This window comes from Hermetia illucens, chromosome 3, assembly GCF_905115235.1.
Source record: "Hermetia illucens chromosome 3, iHerIll2.2.curated.20191125, whole genome shotgun sequence".
In the NCBI taxonomy this organism is placed as follows: domain Eukaryota; kingdom Metazoa; phylum Arthropoda; class Insecta; order Diptera; family Stratiomyidae; genus Hermetia; species Hermetia illucens.
The window spans coordinates 56337358-56355305 of NC_051851.1; the positions used below are offsets into that span (position 1 = coordinate 56337358).

General features: G+C 41.2%; 2 protein-coding genes across 3 annotated transcripts in view; one reads left to right on the plus strand and one right to left on the minus strand.

Moving 5' to 3' along the window:
* LOC119651742 (neuroendocrine convertase 2) overlaps positions 1-17948 on the minus strand; it is a 247942-nt gene that overhangs the window by 173615 nt on the left and 56379 nt on the right. The gene's annotated exons all lie outside the window — the stretch shown is intronic.
* LOC119651743 (leucine-rich repeat-containing protein 74B-like) lies at positions 9943-12077 on the plus strand. Its single transcript, XM_038055474.1, has 4 exons — positions 9943-10374; positions 10466-10599; positions 10665-10991; positions 11076-12077. Exons 1-4 carry the CDS (start codon positions 10104-10106, stop codon positions 12003-12005), a joined length of 1662 nt encoding a protein of 553 aa, XP_037911402.1. The 5' UTR covers positions 9943-10103; the 3' UTR covers positions 12006-12077.

Sequence of the window (17948 nt, forward strand, 5' to 3'; positions counted from 1 at the left end):
CTTAGATTCTTCCAGCTCCTCCACATAGAGTCCGACTTGCGGTATGCATAGTTTGTAGTGGGTCGTCGCTAAGTTTTGCATAAACATTATTTCAATGGACATCATAAGTATTATCAGGTAGAGCAGTGAACGCATCCGGGAACAAGGGGCTATCCTTGCATTTTTTCCACAATTGACTGTCGGTAGATTTTCATAGGATCCACGAGTGACTGCCGCCAAAGTGCTATGAAATTCCTGTCTCACAAGATCCGGACCTGGCGGTGGTGCAGGACGTTTTTACATAGCAGGGCTTGCATTCATTCCTACTTCTTGGTCGTTTAGTATCTCAACCGTCAGTGAACATAGGTTCACTGTTCCAATTCATTTCCTGCTAGATCCGTGGCACTAAACCGGAACTGTTAGGGCTACGTCGTCGTCTCCAAGATGGATAGCGCAAATACGCTCTAATGACCATTTCATCAGGAGCATTTCTCTTTTCCTGACCAAGACCATCTGGCTGGAGCAGCATTTAGTCCGGGTTTCTAAATGGTGCAAATACGCCTGAGATCACTAGCCTTACGTTGCTCCCATCGTTCATAAAAGACCCATTTAGTACGATCGGCCTCCGGGAGAGCGTTGACCAGTCGTTAAACCAAGAAGAGCCCAGAAGTCACAGCTTTAGGCTCAACTGGATCGCTAGAGAACGAAGCAAGTAGTGGAAGTGCAGGCATGCCTCATTCTGATACAATATTGTAATAAATTCAGTCTATACCTCATCGAATTCACATTTAAAGAACGTTTTGCTGCCAAATGTGGCGAATGGTATGAGTTTGCAGAAGTCGCCATTTTTATCCAGTACAACTTCGAACTTTTCTGATGCTGCTATCATTTCTTCCTACGTTTTCTTATCCACTCCGCTCCGAAAAAGTTAATTCTGTGATCGCTGAAGATCTTGGAGAATAGTTCCCTTCATGCAGTAAACCACTTGAATGCAGGAACAAAATCACAATGATTTTTTTCGGATTTGTTTTAGTTGACCTCTTTCCGAACCTCTTCACAGGAAAAACGAATGCCTGTTTTGGAAATTACTACTGTTTGTACGAGGACCCTACTAAGTCAACATACATACTATAGAATGACGTCGTTCGTAATAATTTTACGGCAATTTTTCAAAGCAAAAGCGAACAAAGGGAATCCAATAATAAAGGATTTCATCACTAGAAAACTTTGAGGACACTCCGTTGAATTCTCAGTCAAGGTTCAACCATCAGAATTTTTCTAAATTACTAAGAATCACCTCTACCCCCAAACACACAATGCTGATAAACCAAATGCATAAAATATAAACAAGTATCAACCCAATTTTTCTTCGCAAGAAGAGTGAATGTCATAATTTATTCTCCTGAGAATCAAAAACCTAAATGCAGCTGAAATATTGTAGACGGCAACATTCAGCTGACTTAGCTTAAAACTAAGATAATAAAAAAATTGTTTACATGACGGCAAGAATAGATACTTTAAAGAAACTCAGACAAGGAACACCTTTCAGTGTCTCGCCGTTGCGAATCCTATTTTGAGAGAGTTCTGGAAGGTGATGACTTGCGGTGCATAAAACCTGAAGATGATTCACAAAAGTCGCAAATCTTTTACGATATAATATTAAGAATAAGATCAAAACACTGTACTACACAGGGCAGGATAATGCATATTGTAAATACGAGTAACGGAAAAGAGCAAGGAGCCCTTCAATTATTAAAGTTTTGTATATCTGGAATAAAGTTTGTGGAGGTAAATGTTTGTTGCTATTCAATAATACAAGGGAGAAGTTCGGGGTTAGAATAAGTTACTATCGTGTTAACTGGACACTGCGGCTTATTTTCCTCATTCCACGTTGGGCACCATTTGAATGGAGGTTCTGAGTTGCCGCAAACAAAAAGTGATGATGTTCTGGTTGTTCAGTAGCTCATCAAAGTGCTCAACCCATCGCTCCAACATGCCCATTCTGTCCGAAATCAGATTTCCCTCTTTGTCTCGGCAGGATGAGCATTGTTGCGTAAAATGTGGTGCCACACACAACGCAGGCGAGTGCTCCAAGATGCCACACGAAAGTCTCAAGTACGCGGATGTGCGGCAAGCGGATGGCCGCTTGCTACAGCAGGTGTCCTAACTTCGTCAAAACCTGACCAACCTGACCGTACCGATTCTCGAGCATCTAACAACCGAACTATCCCTGACCTTCTACAATTCGCTGAGCAATCTCAATAATTTATGGCGATATTCAACACAAGGATGAACCTCCTAGTATCTAATCCTGGATGCTAGGATCATCGAATTGAATATCAACATTTTACTCGGCCAGGCTTGTAGACACGAGCCAATTTTAACCTTTTTCAAGCGGACAGGCACCATCCTAACCAAATCTCAGCACGTCTCACCGGAAGTACCACTATATTAGTCTCCGAAAAATTCCTCGATACTTATTTTTCCTCTCACGTAATTTAATTAAATCTTTGAAGGTAACTATCGCCTCTGCCGAAACCACATTCAGCTTCATCTACATTATCTTCGTCTATTGTTCCAATCAACTCTTTTGCCCTCCCCCCGAAACCCCCTACTTACAACGTAAAATGTTGCCACTCTTACCTGAATCACTTCCCGATCAGCAGCAACATCAACGTAAATCCGAATCTGAATACGTTCCCCTTTCTTCATACCTTTCCTGGCTACAGTGACCACGATGCCATTGATATCTAACTCACTGATAAAGTCATGCGTCCACCGCTCTTAACTGCATCCAACTTCAGGAATGCTAACTGGCAGCTCATTAACCAATTCTTTAGATCCAAGCTATCACAAATTAAACTTCCTCAAAATCACCGGGTATCCAGTGATGTCATTGATTGCACGATTCGTCAGTGCACTGAAGTAATTCAGTCAATCGAACAGATCATTTAGTTGAACACACCATGCAAGTCCTTAAAACCGACATTTTGCTTCAGGTTTATCACAAGACATTTACAAATTCTTGTCTCCTTGACATAAGGAAAGCCTTCAGATCCGTATGACACTACGGGTTAGTCTATAGGTCGGCTTTTTAGTTGGTCGGCAATGTCAAGTGAAGTTCAGCAGCAGCTCTATTCGCACTAAACCAGGACTGCCGGCATCCCACAAGGATCCACTCTTTCCATAACCCGCTCTTCAGAGCAGACATTCTCAAACCCGCTCCTAACCACAATCGCATAAATATGACGATAAACTCATAGTTTACACCTTCCGGAGGACATAGTATGCGGGTAAGCTCGTTTCAATTCATATTTAGATAAGCTTTACCAATACTTCATCAGGTGGAAACTAGCCCTCACTCCCTATAAGTGCCAAACGATCATCTTACTGGAATGAGGAGGACTCCGAGAATGACTTCTAACACCCAAATCATGTCCCTCCTTATCAATTCAATTCCCATTCCTAACGTTAAACATGTTCTCCATCTAGGCGGCACCATCACCTCCAACTTATCCAATATCCCTCATATTAACAAGGCACTAAACCATTTTAATAATGCCTTTAAATCACTAAATAGTATCCTTCGGTACAATACGCTCACATCTATATATATTCTGGACCGATATCTTCCCTAGACATATAGAAGCCTAAAGGAAAGGAGGAGGCAAATCCTCCGGCACTGTACCGGCATACATATCCAATCAGATCCTCTACGATCTTTCCTGAACGCCAGCGTATCGATGTCGTCATGGTTGCAGCCAAATTCCTAGAAAAAGGTTACTCACATTACAAGACATGCCACAGTTGCGAAGGGACTGGGCATTGAAAGAAACGAGGAACATTTCTGCCAGAAGAATCAATTCAAAATCCTCATTCCCTATAACAGTTATAACCGTCTCGACAGGAAAGGTGGATTGATGGCGACTGATTGCAACTGCCATTCGCAATACGTTCCTCCTCCCAAGCCTATGCCATTTCGAATACACTTGCTTTTCCATCCCCGGATCCTATCCCACCCCTTCCTTTCACTTTTTCAAGTGTCCCTCATCCCCGCAAAGTGCATTACAATGGACCAATTAATGTTACTTTAGCAATTTTATAGAGATCCGGCCAATATAAACGGTCCACTTGAAGCCTTTTTGTCAGGCTAAATGAATCTAAAGGAAAACGACCCGGCAATCGAAGGCAGCAACGATTAGGACCTTCAGGTATACGCTTCCTTGTGCAAGGGTGTTCAAAGTGTAATAACAACTGGTATGTAAAAGTACAAATAAAACTAAAAAATTTACTCTATTTTTATAAATTCTTTCATCAGGTCGGAGAGCTTGGGTACTTGCAAAAATAGATTGTCTTATGCTGTTTTTTGTGACGAAAAAATTGGGAGCAGTCCGATAGGTTAAAACTACGGCTTCTAATAAAGTTGTGTTGCCCTAGTACAGTAGGACCCACGTTCGCAATATTTCTCACCATTTCTCCCTGGTGACGCGCCCTATATGAGCCGGTATAGTGACCCGAATCTGTGTCAGTGAACTGTTAACGTTCGCGAAGGAAAGCGAAAGGAAGGGGGAAATTACCTCCTTCCGGGGACAAGTCACATGCAAAGCAATAAGGGGTGGAATTAGTTTTGTAACACACAGAAATACAAAAAAAAATTCCGAAATCAAATTCCAAATTACCACCCTCTTTGCTCCTGAGAAATAATCTCTCAGGATACACATTTTCATTTATGTAGGAAAAACTTCCCACATTTCCTGTAAAATATTGGACTTTTTCCTGTTTATTTGACAAGAACTTGTAACTTCATATACCTGCACGTACTGAATCTCAACTCGGCGACATGCGATATCTTTATTAAAACACGCGAAGGATACATGTACGTATGAATAATGTACCGTACAGTCATATGACACCAGATATAAATCTTGTAAGTTGAGAAGTACCTCCATACACTTCTTCCATGAATCTCAGTCAACTTTTTCACATCCAACTCAGCATTTCAACATCAAAGTCGACATGCATGCAATCAAAGGCAATAATAACCCTACATGTCCCCAAGACAATCCAAAAAGAAAGTGTAAGATTCACGTAGAAAGCTCGTGTGTGCAATGGCCTGGAATTGTTGCTGCTAAACTTCCTTTTAGGTCAGCACGTAAAGCGAGTTTTCTCGTATCAACCAGCACGACATGCTGTTGTATTTTATAGACACGCTTCAGGCATTCATGGGCACAGCATTCATAAAGTGGAAAAGTTATTTTTGCTTTACCTTCTTGATCGAATTCACTACTGCCCACACTATCGTCGCCATTAACTTTGCCATGTTGTTACTGTCGCCTCCTGGCTTTGGTGCGATTTGAGGGTGCGAATAATCGCACATATTGCAGTAGTCGAGAGCTGATTATGATAGGTGTCCTTACGGGTGAAGAGGACAGAATAATTTCAGTGACGGGACTGAAAAATCAACGAGGTCAGGAACTGTTACTGGTCATTTTTCATTCAAGCAAATGTTCTGTATATATGGACAGATAAAGTGTAATCGAGAAGTCACAGCAATATAAGCAATATGCTTGTAATGCTTGCATGATTAAATAATTCTCCCAGAGGACATCTATTAACTTGCTTATGATGGTCAGAGAATAGAAATGTAAGTCGAGTAAAATTTTTACTTATGAATATCACGGTTTTTCAATGCCATTATAGCTGGTCCTTATATTATACTATATATGAAATATGTGGTTACTGTTTCTTGTGCGTATTTATCGTGTGTTTGCCCCTTCCATCTGTATAAAGAATTGTTTGATAGTTTATCTGAACTTCTAATTGACACCTTCCCCTGTCTCCCTTTCTTCCTCTGTACCGATATTAGCCAGTGCTCAACTGGCCTATCATCCTAACTTTCCAATTACTTTCAATAATCGCTCTCAGTTTTTCCATAATTTAACACCACCAAGAACTCCATGAACTGTCCCCTCGATCTCTTCCTTGCCAACCTGCCCGAGCGTTAACTACCCATATTCCCTTGTACATCCTTATATCCATGCTTACAACCCAGTCCTGAAATTCGAAGCGGAACTTTGTTAATTCAAAGTGAACTGCAGCGTTCTACATTTACCTTTAGTCCTACTGCGACGTTTGATCAAACTCGTAGCACTCTTTGCAAAATCATTTCTAACATTTTGCCCAGTGATGTCCCTGCATGCACATCCACAACTTTGTCATTTCAAATAAAAAAGAAACATACAAGATACTTGATGAGCCTTAAGGTTTCCCCAATATACGGAAATCTCAAGCTGTTTTGGTTCCACACTGTTCCTGCAATCGCACTTAATCTTTCTCCAATTCTTTTAATTTTGCCTACTCCCCTCTATATTCTCCACAACTATCTTGTAGGTTACTTTGTCATTATACTTCCCTCGGGGTTTACCTCCAAACCCTCTGCCTCTTTTCGGTGGAGACTATTCTCAGTCGATAGCCGTTCTCCTTTTTACGTCTTCTATGGTTTAGTTCTGCATTGATAAGTGTGACACCAATATCGGAATTACGCCCGGTGAGCTTCATATTCCCGAAAGCGATGACCTTTCTGCAGTTGTAAACGGCCGCCTTATCTGCCCCCCTTTTTGACTATAAAATTTTCGAAAGGCACGTCAATAATTGCTTAAACAAGCAACATGACTTTGTGAAACAACTATGTGCTGCTTCCAACTTTCCCGACTTTACCACCTTCGTTTGCTAAATGACTTAATTCAAGACATGAAATTCGCGCATTCATACCGATTTTTCTAAGGACTTTGATGCCATCAATCATGACCTACTTCGTTCCAAACTTGCTTAACTGAGTTTCCTCAATCCTCCCTCACCTCTTCGTGCTTAATCTACGAAAAAGGCTTAAATTGTTTACTTCAAATTGATCAAACCCTCCCCAACAATCTTTTGCGATTCTCTCTCTTCTCATTTCACGACATGGGCGTACTTTCGACAACAAGCTTCGCTTCAATTCGCACTTCATCGAAATCGTCAATTGTGCTTTCAAAATGTCTGGTTTTATTCTGCGTTCTTCTTTCGACTTTACCTAAACCGAGTTCTCGTTTATAAATTGCAACGCCTAAATTATCAACATCCCTGAATATTGCTCTGTGAATTAGGTTCCCTTTTGTAAGACAAACAGTGCAGAAAAGAGAGTTCGCGGACATCAACATACCCATCTTAATCGCGGATTTCCTGTGCCATTAAGCGTTGCTAGTAGATATGCATAATAGGTCCCTCATTGACCCCACAACTTTCCTTAGGTCATCAGGAAAAATCTCATCCTGTTCACCGAGCACTCTTTCCATCGTTTTTGAAAGCCTTCTTAAGCAGGATATTTCCAGACCTTCAGCCAGTTGTTGGTCTTCGCCACTTCACATGGTCCCTAAATCCAATAGCAGATAGAGACCTTGTAGTGACTACAGGCGTGTAAATCCTCAGGCGGATACCCCACCCCACTCATCCACAATTTTGCGCAATTTTGTTTTCTCGACCTTGGAATTAGTCAAGGCGTACCATCAGATCTCTGTAACACTCGAAGACATTTCGAAATTTAAATTCTGAGTCCGAGCATTTAGAGCACCTCGAGTGCATTTTTCAACGTCTCATTCAGGCCGGTCTAGTACTTAACGTAGGAAAGTGCAAATTCCTACAATCCTTCGGCCAGCTGATCACCCCTGAAAGCATCCAACCGGACCCTCGGTCAAGGTGTCAAGGTGCGAGAGATTTCGCGCTTCTCGCTTTCAAGAACTGTTAAGGATCTGAGAAAGTTCTTGGGGATGTTAAACTCTTACCGTCGTGTCTTTCCCAAGGTCGCCCACCACCAATTAATGTCTGAACCGAAAATCAGAGGCTAATTGTGTCATTCACAGAGACTGTCCAGGAAAACACCAAGGCGGTAGATGCTACATTTCTGGCGTTCCCCTAGCAAAATGCACTCCTCCTAAATCAAATCTGCCAGCCGTTGAGCTTCTACTCCAAAAAGGTGAATCCCGCTCAACGGAACTACAGCACCTATGATCGGGAGTTATTAGCCGCGTACCTCGTAGTTAAATACTTCCGGGATTCCCTTGAAAGCAGACCTTTCACATGGGTCACAGACCATAAGCCACTCACTTTTGTTTTAAAACAAAAGCCCGACAGCCATCCCCTTGCCAAATTCGGCACCCAAACTTCATAAGCCAGTTTACTTCCGACATTCAACACTTGTTTGGAAAAGATAACGTGATTTCTAATGCTTTATCACGTGTTGCAGAGGGCAGGATCCCCGCCACCGTTGATTTTCCGGCAAACGTCAAGGCGCAATAAGACGACGCAGTTCTCCTGAGCTTGAGGATCAACTCCAAATACACATTTAGGGAGTTTCCTTTCTTCGGCTCATTCCGGAAGATTTCCGAAAGGAAATATTTCAAGACGTTCACGATGTGACGCACCCATACATTCGGACAACGAATCGGTTAGTCACCGCAAAGTAATCTTGGCCGTGCATAAACAAGGCCATTAATTCATGAGCCAGACAGTGCATCGCATGACAGAAGTGCAAGACAACAAAGCATGTGAGGAAAGAGGGGAGTGCTTTCTCGGTCCACCAAGCGTTCCACACAATCCACCTCCACATCTTTGACCCTTCGTGAGATTCGCATGGTTTCAGGTATTGCATCACAATCATCGATAGGTTCACGTGGTGGCCTAAGGCGATACTCTCAAAGACATTACGGCACAATATTGTATTAAGGCCCTCTGTCGTTAATGGATTCCAAACTTTGGTCTGCCGGCAATTATAATCACCGACCAGGGAACCGCGCACCACTCGCAGTCCATTGGGATGCTCGAAAGGTGGCACAGGACGCTGAAAGCTGCTATGATAACCCAAGACGACTCTTCTTGGTCTCAGATCTTGCCACTCGTTTTACTTGGCCTCCGATTAACCAATCGAAAAGAATTTCCTGAAAGTCCCGCGGAGATGGTATACGGGGGGAACCTGAGACTCCCCAGCGACTTTGCTCTCGACATCAGATCGAAACCCAACGCTACCCGTTCGTTGCGTCGGAAAACAATTTTCGACAGCGAAAATTGTTTTTCGGAGTCATTAGAGAATTCAGTGCAGTAAAGGGAGTTGATCCAATGCACTTATGTGTTTTTATATTCTGGAAAGCCAAGTGGTAGCAAAAGCGAATTCGGTATTGTATTGTTATTGACAACTACTGTAAGGTGAGCTCTCTTGACCTGCAAGTCGATTACGAGTAGACTCCTGATTGAAAGATTCTGGTCTAGGTTAAAGGACGTGTCAAAAGAGTTAGTTTTGTGGAACGGAGGGTTACGCTCACGACACCGTCAGCACCATGAAAAATTGACTTATGTTTTCGGAAGTTAGTCTAGCATGTGGAAATGCCATCACTTCCAAGTCGGTTATTGTATACCTAAGTTTGTCTTTGCAAGGAACATCTGAATTATGCCAGGAAGAATGCGGTAATTAATAACGCATTGCAACAAAGGCGCGAGACATAGCCATAAAATAATCGGAAAGATGTTAACATGACCCCCATGGTAAGAACGAGATGATTGCCGGAAAGGTCGCTAGTCCCACATACTGATTCCCCGTATTGAGAAGTGGATTCAGATAGGACCAATTGGACTACTGGCTTGAGTTACGAGAAACATCTATACTGGTTCAGATTGGCTGCTTCTCCCTTCTACCCTGAATGTAGTAGAACTTTTGATCGCGCAGAGCATCTCGTGTTCTATTGATCGTGCTGAGCAAGGTGAATTCAAGAAAAGTGCTCTGAAGATTCGCATAACCCTGCATTCAATCGGAACGTGGAAGAACCCGCAAAGAGAAGGAAGTATGGACACCAAACTTAAAATACTCATAAGAAAAAATCAATTGGTGAAATGTGTTTGAAATCCTGCTTTTATCAAGGCTTCTCAGACACACACAGACAAATTAGACAAAATGTCAAAATAATGAAGTAAAATGTCTAAATTGTAAATAAATCTGCGAATTTGTTTTGAACTCCTATTCGCGGAAATATTTTCCAAATTTCAGTTCAAATTCGTCCTTTAAATTTATAGTTTTTGATTTTACTTTGGTAAGAAAGGAAATGGCAAAGCCAAAAACAGCGTGCCTAGATGACATTGTCAAGCCATCAGGAAGTACTTTCTCGTTTGATATAGATGAGCTTTCTGTGCTCAGTTGTCTAGCCCAGAGCAACGAATATGTTGCATCTATATTAACTGACCTCTCAAAGGTCGATAGTGAAGATATTTTAGAGTTAAGTCTTTGTTTAGAGCATCATGTTTCGAGTAGTCTGTTATCAGGAAGTGGATTCCATCGGCCACCTGAGGATGCTGGAATCGAAATATTTTTTCAAAGTAAGTTGATAACTTTTTTATGTTGCTTAGACGGATTTAAACTCAAATGTATCACATGCAAGTAACCATAGTAAACTCCATCATTTATTAGCGGAAGAACAAAAAACTCTGTTGGAAAAATATAATGAAGAATGTAATAAATACCTACTGGCTCCAGTAGCGGCAGTTCAACGCTGTCTTGAGGGAGGTCTCGTCGCGGACAAAGAAATCCGACTGAACTTAAAGGTAAACTGCCTTCTAGGCTTTCTGCGGAACTCTTTAGCTCGATATTAATTACATCTATTATTCAGAATTATGGTCTTGACTCACTTGGCATTTATTTGATTTCCCAAGTAATGACTGGCCCACCTGTAGTACCTATAACCCATCTGGACTTGAGCAACAGCACTTTGGAATATATTGGATGCGTAGCTCTCACCGAGTGGCTTCAGCAGACCTCTAGTTTGACACACCTGAATCTTTCAGGGTGTCCTCTCGGCAAGAAAGGAGCAGAAATACTTTATGATGGTATTGAGATATCCCAAAGCCTTACAAACCTTAATCTGTCGAAGTGCCAACTGAGTGATTCGGGCGGCGCCTTAGTTGTTAAAGCAATAACATATAATGAAAATTGTAAGGTAAATAATCTTATTCGTTGCAATTTTTTAATCCCGAATATCCGCCTCCCCCAATCATAAAACCGAATCATCCTTATTTAATAGGCTGTGGACATAAGTTTCAATTCCCTCGCACATCTAACTGTAGCCGAAATAATGATCCTCTTCAAAGAAAACCGCACCCTGGATTCGCTTAATCTCAAATGGAATGAGTTCATCATTGAACATGAAACCATAATCCCATTGTTCAAGGCACTAAGATTAAATGAGAATTTGAAGGACCTGAACTTATCCTGGAACGGAATCTCAGGGAAGGGTTTCGCAAGATTTATGTTGCGAGCAGTGAAAGCCCATCCAACATTACAGAAATTAGACCTGTCTAACAACAGAATATCACAACTTCAACTGAAAAGCATCATCAAACTAATAAAAATATCGTCGTCCCTTCAGGAACTTTATCTAGGCGGTAATATTTGGTCAGGAGCAGATTTATTCGATCTAATTAAAAGTGTAACGGGAGAAGTAACTTTAAAATTACTTGATCTTGGTGAATTCACCTGGATACCACAGAGTGCATACATTTTAGCAAAGCAGATTATAGAATCTAAGCCAGATTTGAAGATAATCTTCAAAGGACAAATTCTGCCGAATCCACCAGACCCTGTTGACTTCAAAGCTATCATCATAGATCGCGCCAAGTATCTAGCAATGGCACCGAAGAAGAAGAAACTAAAACGTGATATGGGACACTTCATGATTAATGCGATGGACGCAGAGAAGACTCACTATCGAAAAGAATCATTTGAAGATTTACTGAAGAAATTCAAAGCGAAGCTGGATAGTGATCTCGTTGGTCATCTAGGTGGTGAGTTCACGGAGAAGATTCGTTTGGCAAAGAAGCGGACGGGCAAGCGAATTGCATTGAAGGAGTTGGCGAAAGCATATTTGGACAGGCATCCAACTGAGAGACCACCGCCTCCTCCACCGAAAAAGAAACGAGGGAAGAAAGGGAAAAAGGGGAAAAAGACAAAATAGAAGAGATTACGTCCTAGTCAATGTAAAATTTTCGTAGTGGGCTGTAGTTCAGTATATGAATGTTAGAAAATTTGTTCCGATTCTATTATTTTAAAAGTATAACTATATACATCTAGTTATCAACCTTCCGGTTGATCAAAATTGTTTCTGAGCGTAATGCGAACCCCTGCGTGCAAAAAAGTTTCCTTTCAGTTGCGGATACTGCGGCCCATATTAAACATTGGCTATACATCTCCTTCGGCTGTCATTCTCCTTAAATTTGATTGGGGCCTCCCATCTTTTCAGCGTTTTTCCAAAAAGCGGTTTACACCATTATTTATTTGCACTATCTGAGTAGCCCCGCCCAATCCAAAGCTATCTGCTGCTTAGATGTGTAAATTGATGCTTCTATGGATCCTCCTCCATAATAGGACTACATAAAATAACTACACACTACTTACGCCGTATTTGTGATTATATATAAATGGGATGATTACCACCTGTCGCCACTTTCGGTTACGCTGCTCCCAGGGCAGAAGTGAGGAAGCATCTGCACTGGACCGTCAGTCAATTTTTCTTTAATTATAAGCAGTTCTGATTTCTGACTAAAATCCGTCATATTTATTACCATCTTTTTCAAGTGGAATCCCTTAGTAAGCGGACATCTTCGAGTACCACCTTTAATTTTTGCACCACACCTCATCCTATCCACCTATCCGTTCTGGTGTTTTTTTCATTTATTGATGCCAAACCGGTGAAGAAATCTACTTAATTGCATTAATTGATATTTCTGTTTCTATTCTACTTAGCCTTTTCCATCATATTCATCAAACTGTCTCCAATTTCCAAGATTCCATCCCAAATTCATAGTTTGCAAAGTTAATGTTTCTAAATGTTCATTTCAAGTTAGAAAATCAACTTCGCTTCGAAATTTTAACCCAAAAAAAGTCAAGCGACAACGGCTTTACGGTTTCTTACCAGGGCAGAGGCAAATCGTCAGACGCTGCCTCACCTCTGGCCTGGGAGCAGCGTGACTGTAGTGGCTCGCAGATGTTGAATGCTCCTTTATATAATTCGTAGAACACGACATGCCTACGAATTATATTGAGCGCAAATCCGTCTTATTGACCAGAGCTTTGCCAGAGCTGAAATATTCGTTCGTTCTTAACCCAAAACTCACCAACCTTCAAATCTTCATTGTACGTATTTCAAACTTATAATGAACATTTTTCATGTTTCTTTTTTCTAATCGTTAGCAACACAATAATATATGCATGCCCACGTGTGCGTGTAATTAAGTGCATTGATGCTTAACGGATCGATGCCGACTGTTAGGAAGCATTTGAATTTGTAATATTGTGAAACCGTGTATAGAAATATTTGCAGGGCCTTTGTTGGGATTGGTGAATAACTGGGTAGATAGAGCAAAGGGAAAACGATTTCTTGTTCTCGGGCCACCAGTATCAATCACAAATAAATAGTGAGTTTTTCAGCCAACCCAATGCTTTTTTTCTGGACAAAAGGTAAACAGATACTAATGAGCCCTCGGTAGCACAATATTTTTCAGCCGTTGAAGCTGAAAAAAGGCAATATTTGACCATAGCATTTAGTTTGGTTTTAAAGAAGAAGTTCCAAAGCAACCTTTATTCTTACACTAACATTCCTACGACCTTTTGGGATTTAGGATAGCCCAGCCAACGTTGTTTTATTTTAATCAATCGGCTGGGACTCTTAGTTCAACCACTTTCAAACAGATGGGGCACATCAATATCATTGTAATATAATTTTAATTAGATGAAAATGCGGCACAATTATTGCCGTGGCCCGCCATTTCAATGCCGCCATTCCTAAAACTCTTACCTTGGTGAAGGGGGGAGGGGAGGAGGGAGTAAGCTCTAGTTAACTTTTAATCTAAATGCTAGCCTATGGAGTCAATTAGAGAAAACAATTCTCTTACAAAGAAGAACAAAACAAACCTAGTGTTCGTTGCTTGACTCCAGCATGGACATGGAATCGTAAGACAAGTGTATCAGGGCCTGGCCTTCCTCACGGCCACTTCTAAAGTACATATCATAAAGTATGACCAGTATAGCGACATAGTGTTCTATTGATGAGTACTTCTTGCTGGTCGTTGTAATCTTGTAAACGTGGATGCCTAGTTAATAAGCTCCGTGTCCGGGTTTTGTTCTGGTAGCGCCAAATCTTCCTCGGTTTAGCACATGTCTGCTCCATCAAGAGTCAACAACTGGCGGGTAGATTCCTACTCACCACTATCAACGGACTACAGACTGACCCCACCCTCGAACAATAAAAAGTATCACTATCCATTTCCTTCAATATGCCGAGGAAATGAAGGAGATGAACCCCGGAAAGTCTCTCCAATTCGTCTCTGCATTGATTCACCAGCCTTGAGGATTCACCAGCCTTGAGGAGTTGATGTCAACGTAGCGGTCAACAAAAATAGCTATATTTTCCTGAAGAGTCAGTTCACAGATCCTCACCAACCAGCAAGTCCCCGATATTGCCAGCACTTCCATCTGGCAGACGCAGGCATACCCTGGAAGACTGTTTGATTCAGATATCCTGCATATATCGGAGAAAATTTCTGCCCCAAATCCACAGACCTATTTTGGTGCCCCGGTAAAAATACTATGATGTAGTCCTTGCAACACATCACTGGCCTTCCACCCTGCCCTGTTTAGAAATGGGAGATGACAAAAGTTCAAAGTCTTTTCAACTAGGAACTACCGTTCTAGTATATAATTCAAAGGCAAGATCCAATTTGGACTGTTACACCATCGATTATCATCACTTTACTTCATTTTAAGGCTCGAAGGCAACTGAAAAACTTGCATAAAATATCTTATGTCTTTGAAATATTACGAAGGAAAAGGTTGTGTGCGTGATCCCTGTGTTAGCAATTGATAGCAAAGACTCCAAACAAAACCGTTCATCGCACTGTATTTGAAGAATTTTACTTTGAAAGAGCTACGCCAACCTGGTCCTAGAAATGCTAAATGACAAACAATAAGACAATTAAATGCTCCAGTGCCCAAAACTCCTGCAAATGTGTGAAAATGACAGTAATTTTCTTTCGACTTGCCCATAAACGGTGCTGAATCATTGATTTTGGAGGTGTAGACAGAAATGCAGGATCGCATACTTCAGAGTCACCCCTTTTCAGGAAGACTCGCATGAACAAGAATTTAATAATAATAATTCTCTTCTTCTATCTGTCATGTCCTATTCCAGTGGATCCATAAAAGATTATACCAGCCCGACGACGTCCGCAAGTCAATTTAATAATCACCTTCCATCCGAGGGACATGTTCCCTACTCAACATCGGGTCCGCTATGCAGTTCTGACGATTGTCCTACGATCGCTGCATTAGCGCATTCGTTCTGCGATCTCATGTCGCCCTAGTAGGCCCCCAGCTAAACATTACCTCACCGCCAAAGCGTTCGTATCGAGGCTAGCATACGCCATTACTTCCGACGAAATTCTCACTATATCAGAAGCGAAGCCAACTCCAATTTGTCATCTCTCTCACGAGTGAAGCTGACGAATATTAGCTTCCTTCAAAGTGAGGTATCCCCACGACTTCGATGCTATCGTCCAATCTTCCTTTTGGCCACAGAGGGTCTTCATCAGGCCTTATCAGAGGACTAAGCTTCGAGAAAATTTCCAGCCCGCTCACCTGCCTCGCCGAACTTAAATGATTCTCACAACTTTACGTTGTTTTATCAAAATGTAAGGGGTCTAGGGACCAAACTGTCAGATTTCAAACTGTCTGCCTTAACATTCCAACATCACGCCATCTTCATTTCTGAAACCTATTCGGTTGACAAGATTCTAGATTCCGAGCTCTTCGAAGTCTTTCGTTGTGATAAAGACTGCGCTGCGTTTGGCAAAACAACCGGTGGAGGTGCCCGTTGTTGTTAAGCTCCCTCTCCGTGCCGAAATCCTCCTCCACCACCTACGATTCTGTCACCATACGAATCATTCCGCCAAAAGTATGCCCCTTTCTCATATCCTATGTATATTGCCTCTGTCTCAGCCCCCCGTCTTGTAAAAGATACTTTTTCTTCTCGTCATCAGTGGACGAGGGGTTCAATTGGTTTGGTCCACTTCAATTGAACATATCTTTTTACTCAAATACTTCGGCAGAGTTGATTAAATCTTTTTGCTCTCTCATCGAGTCATGAACCTTGACCAAATGGCTCAGGACCTGGAGACGAAGGCAAGCAGAGTCAGCCTGAAAATAAAGATCAGGAAAACCGAAGTAATCAATCTGACATTTCACAATGTGTACAAGGGTTGTTTCTGTAAATGCTGAACTTGATACGATTGGCGCATCAACAGTGTTTAATTCCTCCAAAATCTTTGAATGCAAGTACTTATCTTAGTATCAACATCGAATTAGGGCTGTTTCGTTTCAATGTTCAATTCAATAAAAATTCAGTATATAAACTTAATGTGTTTATTTGAATGTAACATCGGTCCTGCTTCTCATTGTTGTATTTACAGAGAGCTGTGAGTTGATTCAACTTCTACCGTGTGACTGCTCCACAACCCTCCAGCAATTAGATCATTTTTTAAGGTAGATCACTTCGATGAAAAAGAAATGTAATTAAACAAATTCAAATTCCAAGTAAGCGTCTAAAAGTAATTAGAACCCCCACAATAGTATATGTAAACCATCAAAAGAAGTAAAAGAAAACAAGGAAAAGGCCTTTCCTTTATTGGCTACAATTTTCTTCATTAAAACAAATCGGTATTTCGGAAATCAGTTTTTTCTCCCCCCGTGGTTTGTTTCATTTTGTCTGGCAGACAAACACCTTTTAGGTAAAATTAATGTGTACCTGTGCCATGAAGACAATGTGAGAATTTAGAGTATACTGAATTCCCTATCACTTAATCTTCTAGCAATTAAGTAATTTTAGGGAGAAACCCCTTCCTTAGAAAAGAAAGGTAATTTAAGCAATTATCTACTTTCTTATTCCAGTTAATTGTTTGAAAGTAATTGGCACAATCCCAATGCGAATTAAGAAGAACCATTTACTTCAAAATAAAAGAAATTAAATTCAAATTATGAAACGGTGGGGTAGCTTTTATTTATACTTTCCTACTCCCTTTTAAAGTCATCACTGAATGCATTTTATGAATGTATTTTAAAATAAATAAAATAAATTGACTAACTCCAATATTTATTTAAAAAAAGTACCTGATTTTATTTGTTATTTACATGCCAGGTATGAGGCGCGGGACCATTTTTTTGCCTGCTCAAAAAGTGTCCCGACAGCTCCCACCTATTCCTTAACCTCCCGATCCGATGGTAATCTGAAGGCACCAGGTGAAGAAAATCTGGGAGTAATTGAAAACATCCAATCCAAACAAGTTCAAGAAACGAGTGGTCTATGCACAACAGAGGGGGAATCAGTTGCTCCTTAAATCAGTGCAACCCGCCGTTAAATTGTAGGCTCAGGACCACTCATCCCAAAGTGTCTTAGCTGAAATCAGTCAAGGCTGCGAATCTGGCGGATTTGAATGATATAATTCACAACGTTGTCGAATTTAAAATTGAACATATGCAGAGGAAATACCATCTGCAGCCCCTTTCGGTCCCAGAGGAGCAAGGTACATCTGATGAAATCGCCTCTGCTAGTCAAAATCCATCAGCCCCAAATTTTCCAAGTATTCCTTGTTTCGAATTTTTTGGCGGAAGGTAAAAAGATTGAGACTATTCTTTGGTTATACGGATGTAGTGGACAACCAAAGTTTGATATAGAGTAACAATGAAGTGGAGAAAAGAATCCCCTTCGAGTTTTTAAGGCTCCGAAACCATTTTAATGTTCTCCAGACGATTCAATGTATAGTTGGAGCGTTTCTGCGACTATTTCATGCAGCAAAGATCTGAAGATTTGCGGAGTGAACGCCAAAAGTTCATCCAACGTCAATCTTGG